Source organism: Bubalus bubalis, chromosome 1 (genome assembly GCF_019923935.1).
Source record: "Bubalus bubalis isolate 160015118507 breed Murrah chromosome 1, NDDB_SH_1, whole genome shotgun sequence".
Taxonomy (NCBI): Eukaryota; Metazoa; Chordata; class Mammalia; order Artiodactyla; family Bovidae; genus Bubalus; species Bubalus bubalis.
Genome location: NC_059157.1, coordinates 197,110,461 through 197,123,352, shown reverse-complemented (window position 1 = coordinate 197,123,352; position 12,892 = coordinate 197,110,461). Strand labels below are relative to the sequence as shown.

General features: G+C 57.8%; 1 protein-coding gene across 1 annotated transcript in view; it reads left to right on the top strand.

The window, feature by feature from the left end:
- SH3BP5 (SH3 domain binding protein 5) overlaps positions 1–12,892 on the top strand; it is an 82,101-nt gene that overhangs the window by 64,980 nt on the left and 4,229 nt on the right. The window contains exons 4-7 of the mRNA XM_025294106.3: positions 2,525–2,689; positions 9,656–9,786; positions 11,636–11,678; positions 12,247–12,466. Of these exons, the coding sequence (XP_025149891.3) occupies positions 2,525–2,689; positions 9,656–9,786; positions 11,636–11,678; positions 12,247–12,466 (559 nt within the window). The remainder of the gene's footprint in view (positions 1–2,524; positions 2,690–9,655; positions 9,787–11,635; positions 11,679–12,246; positions 12,467–12,892) is intronic.

The window sequence follows — 12,892 nt, the reverse complement described above, 5'->3', positions numbered from 1 at the left end:
CAAACCATCACAGTAGCAGGATCCACCAAATGACAAGGAAAGCCCATTTCTGGTACCACAGGAGGGAAGGAACCTTGAGGAAGCTCCCCAGGGACTTGACAGAGCTCCTGTTCTTCTGCAGGGCCATTCAGGTGGGCTTCCTCTTTTCCTTCCTTGTAAGTCTGGTTCTCTTATTTGGAAGCTGCAGATAACAACGGCAGTGGGTGACGATGGGCTGGACCCAGGTCAGCAACCACATTTCAGAAGGTCCCCCTGAGAGCATCATCTTTTTTTTTTTTTTTTTGGTTTGTTTGAAGAAAGAAAAGTTTCATAATTCAAGCAGGACAACCTGGGAGAAGAGAGTTTATCCTTAAATGTTGCTGAATTGAAATACTAAAGTGAACGCGAAAGTCGCTCAGTCATGTCCAACTCTCTGCGACCCCATGGACTATACAGTTCATGGAATTCTCCAGGCCAGAATACTGGAGTGGGTAGCCTTTCCCTTCTCCTGGGGATCTTCCCAACCCAGGGATTGAACTCAGGTCTCCCACATCGCAGGCAGATTCTTTACCAGCTTGAGCCACCAGGGAAGCCCAAGGGCACTGCGGGCCTGGAGCCCAGGCCCTGGAGCAGCGAGTCTGCTGCTGGCAGTGGACCGTGCTGTCTTCTTGGGGGTCTGTCAGGTCTTGGGGGTGGCCCCCAGCCCCTAGAGGCACACCAGAAGGGCCTGGGGTCGCACGGCAGGAGTGGGTCACAGAAGGCAGGTCCCCTGGTTAAAGCCTTAGCCTGACATTCGCTCAAGGCCCCCGTTCTTTTTTTTTTTTTTTTTTAATTTTGGCTGTGCTGGGTCTTCCCTGTGGCATCCAGGCTCGGTATTTGCAGCACACGGGCTTAGCTCTCCTGTGGCATGTGGGATCTTAAGCTACCCCACCAAGGATGGAACCCGTGTTCCCTGCCTTGCAAGGTGGCTTCTCAGTCACTGAGCCCCCAGGGAAGGTCCCCAAGGCTTCCGTCCTTGATTCCCCTTTAAAATCCTGATCAGGGTCTTTGTCACGCCTCCTGGAGACGCTCTGTTCCCGCTCTCTGCTTCCTCTCGGCCCCAACCAACCCAGAATTTTCAAATCATCCCGACTCCCAGCCTCAGTTCAGGATCGTCCCCCTTTAAGAAGCCGTCCTGGGTCCGCGCCCCCAGGCCGGGTGTGACCTGAAGCGCAGTGATGGCCCCGAGGTGTCGGCCACACATCTGTCCCTTACCCGGGGGCTGCTAGACTCCAGGTCTGAGTTTGCTCTTCTTGACCACCTTTGGGAAATGGCCCGTGGTTTCCAAAGACTTGCTCTCGGTCACAGGAAGCTGACTCGGGATGGGGGAGGCCTGGTTCTTTTCCTCCCCACTCCTGGGTCCCAGGGACCGCCCCGGGGTTGACACCCAGCTTGTGCAACTGACCAAGGGGTCCTGTTAGCAGGGGTGGGCGGGTGGGAGGCTGCGGCAGGCCAGCACAGGGCGGCAGCTCGCCTGCACTCTGGCCGGGAGTCCAGGCTGAGCCTGCCCCGAGTGGGGACAAGGATTTGTTGCAAATTTCTGGTGCAAACCACATGCTCCCCTCCCAGGGGAATGTTTCTACTGTTGAAAAGCAATAGACTGTCAATCAACTAAGTAATGTTCAATTTTCTAGTCCCAGTAAAAAAAATTTTTTTTAACTAGCAGGTGGAATTAGTTTTAATATTTTAACCCAGTAGGTACAAAATACTGTCATTTCATCACGTAGACAACACGGATATTAGTTAAGGAGATCGCTTTTCTCGGTCTGTGTTAAGACTTTAAAAGGTGGGGTGTTCACACTCATTTTGGATTAACGATGTGTTACATTTTCAAAAGGCCCAGAGCGTGGCCGCTGTTTCTATTGATTCGCCCACTTGTGGGTCCTTGAGAGCAGGGAAGGTGCTGTGACCATTAGGGTCTTCCCTGCCACCCCGTCGCGGGTGTGGGTGCGTGTGATGTGAGTGGGAGCCTGTTCTGCAGCGTCACCCCATGGGGCCAGGACTCCGAGCAGCCCGAGTCTGGTCACGGCTGCATGAGCTCAGGAGTCAGCCTGGGCCTCCTGGAGCCACGGTTCCCACCCAGAATGATGCTGCTGGACTGTTTTCTCCGGGGCTTTTCGGATTCTCCTGTGCTGTGAACCAAACCACCCAAACCACGGGTCTGGGCGGGGGTGGGGCTGGGGACACTGCCCTTGGCCCCCTGGGCAAATGAGAGCATCTCTGTGAAGGCCCGTGGTCAGGCACACCTGCCGCAGGTGGGCCACTCTGCTGCCTCTAACTTGGATCGAGAGCTGGCCGGTGCATCTGGGTCCGTTGGGTCCCAGGCTGTGAAGACCTCCATGTGCCCCATCCAGCGTCTGCATGTGCCTGCGGGTGCCTGGCCTGTTGCCCGGGCTGCACAGGCAGAGAAGGACTGCACCCGTGCAGACCCTCGAGACTTCCACCTTCCGGGGAGGGGAGTTATAACCGGTCCGGTCCACGGTCTCACGAGGTCTCTCCTGTGCAGGCGCAGCTGGAGGCTCAGCGAGCCACACAGGACTTCCAGAGGGCCACCGAGGTGCTCCGCGCCGCCAAGGAGACCATCTCTCTGGCCGAGCAGCGGCTGCTGGAGGACGACAAGAGGCAGTTCGACTCAGCCTGGCAGGAGATGCTGAACCACGCCACCCAGAGGGTACGAGTCTCCGCGGGGTGCACCTGTGCAGGTGCACGCGTGTGGGCCTGTGTTGCACCTGCGTGTGGGCAGGCAGGGTGGGCGTGCGGTGGGGAGGGGGGTGGGCTTGCCCCCACCTCGGGTTCCTGTGTCCCCGGGGTTTCCCGGAGCAGAGCAAACAGGCATGTTGTTCGCCCACAAGTGGTCATCTCCCGGGGGTCTCCGCAGGCCTGGAACTAAGCCATCCTCCCCGGTGGCAGCCCCCCAGTGCCAGCCGTAGCGGCCCCGTCCTTGTCAGTTGAGGTCCCTCTGGTTCAGATCATCCTTGACAGTCCTGACCAGTGTGGGCTTCCCCAGGGGATCCCCGGTCCTTCTCCAGGGTCTCCTCCCTCTGAGACCCCAGGATCTGGCGGGGTTTGGAGCTCCGGGTGGATGATCTGGATGACCTGCCAGACTGGTCTTGGGGCGTGTGTGCTCTCAGTGAGAGGCGGGCCGTGGCAGCCAAGGCCTGAACCCCCGGGATGCCCGGACTGGGTGCAGTCGGAGGAACCAGGGTGCCTGTGGGAAGCGGGCTCTGCAGGCTGTGGGCTTCACTGGCTGTGCCTGCTGGGTTTGAGGTCATCATGGGGCATCATTCAGCAGCTCCAGGACCTGATCTCTGACCACAGGGCTATCAGCAGTGATGGGTGTCGCTGGACTTGTCACATCTTCCTGACTCGCCCAGGCTCCAGAGGGTCCTGCGGGATGTTCAGTGTTTCTCCCCCTCCTCCGCTGGTTTGCTCAGGCCTTGGATGTAGGGTGGCGTAGGGGTGGGGCTGCGGGCCTGGTCTGGATCCCCGAGAGGCCGCCTGCAGGGCTAGAACAGAACTTTTTCCAGTGTCACCTGCCATGTGGGCTCAGGTCCTGCAGGACATGATGATTAAAGATGGCCTTGAGCTTCCCTAAATAGAACGCCTGGCTCACAAAGGGCTAGGACTTGGTGTCGAATCCACGTTGACTCCACCACTGCTGCCCCCCTAAAGCCCAGACCCCCGACTGGGCTTGTGTGGCCTGGAGCCTCCCGTCTCCTGGTGGACACAAGGCCTGGACAGCCAAATGCAGGCCAGGACAGCTTTCCTGGGTCCACTGGGGAGCTCCCACAGGGGAGTTGGGGAATCTTGGAAATTTACAAGTAGCCTGACAGAGTATAAAGGATGGAGGAAAAAAACCTCCTTCCAAGAACTTCACAGAAGGGCTGCCTTTTCTTCCCGCCCTCCCTTCCACCCCAACCAAGATCCATATCAGCCTGTTAGGAATCATCGCAGAGATCACTTAATGCGTTCTTTACAAAAATAACGGAACATATTTCTGCTTTTTCCCCTTCTACTTGTTAAGTCCCAGGGCCATAGTAGATGGTGATGGCAAGTCCCCAAGAGGTGTCCCCAGGACCTCCACACTCCATGGCCGAGAACACCTTTCACAGCCGTCTTTGTGAATGGCGCTCCTTGGGGTTGTGCACTGTGCAACTGGGGAGCTGTCCAAGACGGCCCTGGGCCTCCTGACACCACGTGGGGCCCCTGAGGGCCCTGGGAGGGTCATCTGACGTGTCCCCTCACTGAGGCTGCCGACGATTTCTTGGTTGTGGGGGTGACCTCTGCAGATGAGCAGACTTCCTGGGTCACGGGCCAGTATTTCCACCCTGGGGGGCTCCTGGCCCTCTTCTCTTGCTTCCTTCCTGGTTTTATGGGGCTCGGAGGCTGCTCCTTGACCTGAGGAGGGAGAAGGAGGGCTGGAGAGGGGCATCAGCAAGAGACAAAGCACACAGCAGAGCTGTCTGGGGCCGTGTCCCCAGGTCCCTGAAAAACCCAGACTGGAGGGGCACGCTCTGTGGCCATGGCAGGTGGGGCAGAAACGCCCGTGGGTGGCTCTGCTGTGAGCTGCCCTCCCGGGGCCCTGGCACACCTGGGCTTCTTGAGTGCTGGTAGACAAAGTTAAAGGTCTAGAGTCCCTGGCCTCAGCTGACTTCTGGGTCCTCCAGGAAGCCTGCTTCCTCAGGAGAAAGGACTTCTGCTGCTGAACAAAGTGCCACAGAAGTGTCCATAGAAGGATATGGAGCTCAGAAGGGTCCAGGCCATCTCGAGAAAGTGGCCCTGCTTTGGGTGGGGTGGCCCCCACCCCAGGCACGGTGCAAGGACCCTGCAGTCTCTGCACTCTCTTCCCCAGGGTCCTCTGGGTGTCCCTTCTGTTCCTCCAGACTTCGAGTGACGGCCCCTGCTGTGGTCGCCATGGGAGTCCCAGGTTCTGTATTACTCAACCACGTGCAGGGCCCCAGGCGGGGACCAAGGAGCGTCCTGCGCCCAGTGCTGGGGTCAGCTGAGCTCTGCAGTGCACTTGAGGGGCCTCCCTGGGGGTGTGTGGTCCTTGCTGCTCCCGTTTGGGCTTTAGGCAGCCAATGTCGCCTGCTCCCCCAGCTCCACCTGGTTTGGCTGAGCAGTATCCCTGAGGGGGGGGGGGTGATAGCTTTCCACCCTCCAGGAGGGAGCCGTTGGCCCTCCTGATGTCTGTGCAGAGAGGAGGAGGAGCACGTGGCTTGTCGTGGGGGAGGGGGTGGGGTGTGAACTGTTAGGAAGCAGGAGTTGCTGGGAGGAGACGCCTGGGGTGTGCCCTGTGCCCTGGGAGGCACATGAGCCGTCAGGCCTGCTTTCGTGTGCTGGTGGGTGGGTACCACCTGTCCCCCAAGGCCCTGAGATGCCACCTCCTCGGGCCCACACGCCCAGGCCTGCAGGAAGAATCAGAAGGCGGCCTGAATGGGCTGAGGGGACCACGATGCTGCCTTCCTGGGAGCGGGGGGCCCTGCTCTTGGCTCTGGGGTGCTCAGGTTGAGGGTGTATGGCCGGGAGAGGGTTGGGTGAGGTGGACAGTGAGGTGAGGAGCCCGGTTCGGGTTGTTCTGCCGGCAGGGCCCCCAGCCCGGCTGACACAGCCATTCGGTGCACGCTGGTGTCCCGGCAGGCAGTGTCTGTGTGAGCAGCGTCTGTGTCTCTGTGGGCAGGGGCCCTGGGCTGCCCTGTCCTCCTGGGAGGGGGCCTGCTTGGCACCCATTCTCCATGTCCTACTGGCCCTGGAGGAGGCCTTTGCTCCTCGGGCTCCTGAGCACTGGGGGCAGCTGCGTGGCGTGCCCCCCAGGTCCTGCTTACTGGCCGCCGGGCCCGGGGCTGCGGCTCTTCCAGCCACTTGGGCCCCAAACCCTCCTGCTGGGCAGTGGTGGGTGGTCAGTTGTTGGGCATCTGGAACCAACCTGTAGGGGGCAGGAGTGCGTGTCTGTGGGTTTGGGGAACCCCAGAGAGGCTGACTTCTTCGTTATCAGAATCCACAGAGGTTGGTGCACCCAGGGGTCAGCCCAGTAACACAGTCCCCTCAGGGGACATAGGGAGCCAGAAAACAGTGGTTTCTCTGGGAGCCTGTCAGCTCTGGGAAGGAGGCGGGCAGCTGCACGCTTCCTGTGGAGAGTGGGTGCTTGGCTGTGCCAAGCCCTCCTAAGGGCTTCCTCACTCATGCCTTTCCACTAGCACCCTGCACCGAGCCCCCAGCACCCTGCACCGAGCCCCCCCGACACCCCGCACTGAGCCCTCAGCGCCCTGCACCGAGGCCCCCCCTCCCCCACCACTCCATGGAGCCCTGCACCGAGCCCCTCCCCCCGGCACCCTGCGTCAAACCCCCCCTACACTGAGCCCTGCCTGCCCCGCACAGCCTCTGCTGCCGCCCCCTCCCTGCCCCCCACCGTGACCCGAGGTAGCCCCAACAACTTGGATCTCAGCTGCCTGAGGGGCGTGGTGCTGCTGTGTGTCTGCACCATGAGGCTTGGTCCAGGGCTTGGTCTCCTGCGTGCTCTGGGCACACAGGATGTGCTTCCTCAGTGTACTTGGCTCTGAGCTGAATTCGCTGGCCGTAAACTGAAGAGTATGGTGTAGCGCTGGGTGCGGGGCCTGCAGTCCAGGCCCAGGAGCCTGGTCTTCGTGGCGGTCTGGGCACTGCACTGGCTCCTCGGGTCTGGGTTGCATGTGTGTCTGGGCACCTCAAGGCCTGCAGGGACCTCTGCATTCCGCTTCCTTTCGTGGTCTCCACCTTCCCAGCATCCGCCCACCGTTTTCTCATCCCTGGGCACACAGTTCACACCCGATTCCAGGCTTTAGGGGCTGCTGAGTTGCCGAGGAGACGTAACCAAGGTGCACTGTGTGGTGACTTTCTCCCTGGAGGCAGGAAGCACAGTGAGGGGCTCTCCTCTGACAGCAGGAGCTTGTGCACGTGGGGTCAGGGAGTTGGGGTGGCGTGGTAGGTGCGACCGGTGGGGGCGAGGCAGGAGCTTGTGTGCACGTGGGGTCCAGGAGTTGGGGCGGCGTGGTAGGTGCGGCCGGTGGGGGCGAGGCAGGAGCTTGTGCCCGTGGGGTCCGGGACTTGGGGCTGGGTGGTGGGTGAGGCAGGGGGCAGTGTGCTTGCTGCCGCCTCAGTCTGCGCTGGCAACGTTGCCATGTGCTTGGGTTCTTCCGAGGGTTTCACTTTAGAAAGCTCTTTTGCAGACTAAGGACCAAGGAAAAACGAGGGCCTGTGCGTGTACAGGGAACCCCGCTTCTTGCAGGGGATGCTCTTTACCGTAGCCTCAAATCACAGCTTTTGTAGGTCTCTCTTTAAAATGCTTTCAGGGATTTCCCTGGCAGTCTAGTGTTAAAGACTTCACCTTCCAGGGCAGCGGGTGCAGGATCCATCCCTGGTTGGGGACCTAAGATCCCACATGCCTCGCGGCCAGAAACCAAAGCATAAGACAGAAGCAGTATCACACAGATTCAATAAAGACTTTAAAAAGAGTCCATATCAAAAAACTATTCCAAAAAAGATCATTATGCTTTCAGACAGGTCCTTAAAGGTGAGCCCTGCACCGAATCCTCTTGTAGTAGAACCAGTCACCACAGCGTGTCTTCACCTGTCTGATGTGCTTGGGTCTCATGTGTTCATACAGGTTACAGCAGTAAATCCTTACAGCTTTACACTGAAGAGTTACTGCTGTTTCTCTTAAGTGACCAAGCTGGTGAGGTTCTGCGTGCATCTGATGTCTCTGTGACGTCTTTGATGTGAGAAGCCAAGCGGAAGGGTTTCCCAAGCCCCTTGATCTTGATTGAGAGGTCATTTTAGCAAGCTTGTCTCGGTTCCTTATTTCCCTCTCTGACTTTGTTCTAATTCTGTTTTTAAAAGTATCTCAAGCATTAAAACCATTGTTAAAAACACACACATATATATATATTTTAAAAGAAGGTAAAGCTTTAACTCTGATACGTATGAAGTATTCTCTTATAAAATATTTTATTTAATGCGTTAATTAAGGATGGAACTAATCTGATGTTACAGCTCTTTGAAAGGAGAATTCAGAAAAAAAAAAAACCAACACTCATGCTTAAGTTCAAGAGTGCCGAGGTGAATTAACAGGCAGATACAGAATTGGTCAGTATTTACAGGGCAAGCAACAAGTAAATGCATCTCCACACACTTCCTCTTGATTTCTAGGGATAAGAATTATTTGTATTACTATCAGTTTCCCACAACTTGTAGGGTCATGAAATAGCTCCAAGACAATGAAAGGCAGAGATAATCTGGAGAGGGGGCAACAGACAGGATGCTTGATGTTTTCTGCTCATGTCAGAGATTCTCCCGATTCTTAAAAAACACCTAATTTTAAGCGCATAAGGAAACTGCCCTGGGCAGACTGTGGCTGTTTCCCGAGGCGGGTGACGGACCGCTGGCTGCCTCCTCGGTGGTGTTCTCCTGAAACTGTCCTGCGGGGTCTGAGATGGTGGACCAGTGATCTGAGGGCCCTCTGGCCTCCTCCTGGCTGCTCTTTGGGTAAAATAAAAAGCTGGCCCTCTATCCCCGCCTTGCTACTGCCTTTCTAGTTCACCCTGTACTTGGGTGAGTTGTACGTAGAAGGTGGGAAGGAAGTTGGCAGTCGTTTCCATGGTCCAAACTGCTTTTTCTCTCCCGCGTCCTCTCCCCTCCCAACCAGCCTTGTTCTGATGCGTTTCTAGGTTAGTGGGGAGAGAACCGACACTGTCCCTGCTTCTGGGAACGTGCCTTTGAGCCCCCATAGAGGGTTGGTTTTTGAATTCATTTTGAAAATGTTCCCCCCCAGCATTCTAGCTGATGAGTTTTCTGGCCACAGAAATCTGTGTGAGCCTCAGAATCTGTTTCTGTTTAATCCTTCTGGATCCTGGATTCTTCTGCGTCCACCAGCTAAGCTGGAACGTTTGGGAAGGGGCCAGATGGCTGAGGTCCTCATTCTCCTGCTGTCCTGATGCATACACCTGGCTCTGGAGGGCTCCCGGGCCCCTGATGTCGGAGCCCCTCTCGTGTTGCCTCCCTGCCCATCGACTCCTGACCTGCGGTGGGACAGGAGGAGCCCATGGTGGCCACTCCGCGGAAGTGGACACCTGCTGGCTCAGAGGACGCTTCATGTCGTTCTGTCCTTTTCCTGCTCGTTGCCTCAGCCGATTGGGCTGTTTAATCTTGTCTGAAATGACTTTTCCAGAATAGATGAATCGGGAAGGGTGATCCCCTTCTCTTTGAAAGTTTGTTTAATCTTAGTCTCCCCACTAATTTCCTCATTTAATTTTTACATTTTTCTTTATTTAAAAAAAATTGAAGTACAGTTGATTTATAATGTGTCAGTTTCCGGTATACAGCACAGTGATTCAGTTGTATAGGTATACATATATATGTATGTTTGTGTATATATATATATATATTCAGATTCTTTTCTATTATAGGTTATTACAAGATATTGGGTAGAGTTCCGTTTGCTATACAGAGGTCCTTGTGGTTGATGTCCTTTACATATTGTAGCATGTATATGTTAATCCCAGATTCCTCATCTTTTTTAAACAAATGGAGTACGTGATCCTGCAGCAGGGGGCCGTTCTGGGTGTGGCCGCGGTGACCCCGCCCCCTCTGCTGTGGTCCGCAGGTCATGGAGGCGGAGCAGACCAAGACGAGGAGCGAGCTGGTGCACAAGGAGACGGCGGCGCGCTACAACGCGGCCATGGGCCGCATGCGGCAGCTGGAGAAGAAGCTCAAGCGGGCCATCAACAAGTCCAAGTGAGCCGGGCGGGCGGGCGGGCCCCTGGCCTGGGCTGCTCCCGCACCGTCTCAGCCTTTCCCGTGGCCCCAGCAGCGCCTGCCCCGGCTCCTTCTGTGTTCTCTGCACCCCCCGGGTGGGGCTCCTCTAGGCTGACCCCCTGGGAGCACACAGGAAGGAATCTCAAGGGCAGAGCGTGACCTGGGCCCTGGGCTGCACTTGCGTTTTGGGGAACTCAGGGTTGTGTGCCCTTGGCTCTGTGGCTGACGGTGTGGACACGACCCTTCCCCTCAGGTTACCTGTCCGCAGTGGGGGTGAGCTTTGTAGATAATACACATCCTTCACAGACCCAGAGCTGATGAAACAGCGCAAGACTGGTTTCCTTTTTTTTTTCTTAGCGACAGGATGTGTATTTCCAAAGTTTCTTACAGTATTAAAGACTAGGAACAGTTAACTTTGTCCGACAGTAGGGTCTTTGGTTAAGTAAGCTGACACTTCACACATGGGACTAGTCTGTAGCAGTTAGAATCATGATGACATGGATTCTGTCTTCATTAACTTATGAATATGTTCATAACATTTATATGTAAGAAAGGCAGGCCACAAAACACAGTGAAAACACAATTCGTCTCACACAAATTACATGCATACACAGATGGGCCCAAAGGATTAATTTTTTTAATGTGTGCTGGAGAAGCAATGGCAACCCACTCCAGTACTCTTGCCTGGAAAATCCCATGGACAGGGGAGCCTGGTAGGCTGCAGTCCATGGGGTCGCTGAGGGTTGGACACGACTGAGCGACTTCACTTTCACTTTTCACTTTCCTGTATTGGAGGAGGAAATGGCAACCCACTCCAGTGTTCTTGCTTGGAGAATCCCAGGGATGGCGGGGCCTGGTGGGCTGCCATCTATGGGGTCGAAGAGAGTCGGACACGACTGAAGCGACTTAGCAGCAGCAGCATGTATGTGTGTATTTATTTATTTGAACTATTGCTAGTTGATTTACAATGTTGTGAAGACTGGTTTCAATGGAGCTTTTCTCCAGCTCTTCTCATCACCACTCCTGTGTATTATCATCTGACAATGACCTTGGGGAAGACTCCCTGCGTCCCTCACAATTGCTGGGCCTCCAAGCAGAGACCTGGAATGGCCTCTATTGCTCAGCCACAGACAGACCCCTCAAGCTTCGCGGTGGGTGAGGAGCTCAAGAATAAAGTGTTCGCCTCCTCACTTGCCGACCCCCAAGCCCCTGAAAGGAGCGGGTGTCCCCGCCCCCAGCTGGCCCAGAGCCTGGGGCGTGCTGGCCTCTACTGCGTTCTCCCTGGCCTGTGGCCTGGGTGGTCTGAGTTCAATCCGCTCCCTCTAGTCCCACGCGGAGTCCCGGAGGCCGACCGAGCGCCCCCCACCCCACCCTGTCCCGGCGGAGGCCCCGATGTGCCCAGTGCGGCACGGTGGCTCTCCCCTTCCCCGAGTGAGCTCGGGGGAGCTGGTGTTCGTTGGGGCAGTTTCTTATCTGCAGTTCCTTCCCGGGAGGGAAGGTGGGGCCCCTCTCCCTGCCGGGCGCCCCCTGTGACCTTAACACCCCGCAGGGAGGACGGGGGCCCGGGGGTGGGGCCCCGGCTTGCGTGTGCCCACGTGCGGGGGCTCTTGTGTCTGGAAACGGGCCTTCTGGTGCCTCTGCCCTGGGTGAGCATCTGTTATGGGTCAGGCCTGGAAGCTGGATCTCTTCCCCGCTCCCCTCACGGCCCTGTTAGAGCCGAGTAAATGCTGGAGGGCGGCTCAGTCGCTGCCCCGGACACCCCCGTGGAGCGTATGGGGGTCACTGCTGACCAGGCTCTCACGGGTTTCCTTCTGTCTGCCTCCCACAGGCCCTACTTTGAACTCAAGGCGAAGTACTACCTGCAGCTTGAGGTACGTGTGGCCTTTGGCTTTGAAACGGGTGGGTAGGCGATGTCTGTCCCCCGAGCCCCCCCGACCCCTTCTGTAGTGGCCTTTGGACGGCCCTACGGCTGCCAGCTCAGGGGACACGTACTTGACCGAGGCTTCGGCTGCTTGCACGGTGCTCTCTGCCGCCTGTGGAACCTCTGCATCGTCTCTGGCCTAAGCGTCCTCGGTCTGTGGTCCTCCGCACGGCCCCGGGGAGCTTGCCGGCGCAGCGGATTCCCGGGGCCGCCCCAGACCGACAGAACTGAGGCTCCGCGGGCTGGCCCAGCCCTCCGGCTTTCCACACGCCCGCTGGGGGCTTCCAACACAGCGCAGTGTGAGGTCCACGGCTCGGGGCTCAGACAGCTGGACCCCCACCGCTGCCTCTGGTGGGGGGTGCCCCCCGGGTCGTTTCTGGGCGTAGAGCCGGGGTTGCCACAGGACTGGAGGCTGAGCGCTGGTGCATAGAGACTTGAGGAAGGGGGATCAGGTCCCCGGCCGCGCCGGCGGGGGCGCGGTCTTGCTCACGCCCCCACCCCCTGCTTCTCCCGAGCAGCAGCTGAAGAAGACGGTGGACGAGCTGCAGGCCAAGCTGGCCCTGGCCAAGGGCGAGTACAAGACGGCATTGCGGAACCTGGAGACCATCTCGGACGAGATCCACGAGAGGAGGCGCTCTGGCGCCATGGGGCCCCGCGGGCGCGGCGTCGGCGCCGAGGGCGGAGCTGTGCCCGCCGAGGGCCTGTCGGGGCGCAAGCCCGAAGCTGACACCGTTTCTGGTGAGTCTGGGGCCCGTGTCCCCTGCTCGGGCGGGACGCGCCGTTCCCCGGGGTGCTGCTAGCATCCTGAGTCAGCGTGCTGCGCTTAGTTAAGTTTGGGAAGTGACGCGCTTTCACCCCCAAGATTCCAAGCACTTACTAGGGCATCCGAGGCCCTGAGAAGCCTTGCAGGGAAGGAGCGCCTTTGGGCACAGGGACTTGGGAGGCAGCTCTGATTCGAGTCCTGGCCGTCCGGCCACGATCAAGACACGGTGTGGGCCAAGGCCTGACTTCCCATTCCTTCCCCTGTAAAGTGGGGCACGTGACGGTGCTCGCTGTCTGCTACAGAGAGGGGTGGTCAGGACTGAATGAAGGTGTGCTGGCCCCTGGGGGTCATGCCACATGTAGTGTCTGTGCGTGGGGACCTATTCCCAGGGCCATCCCTGG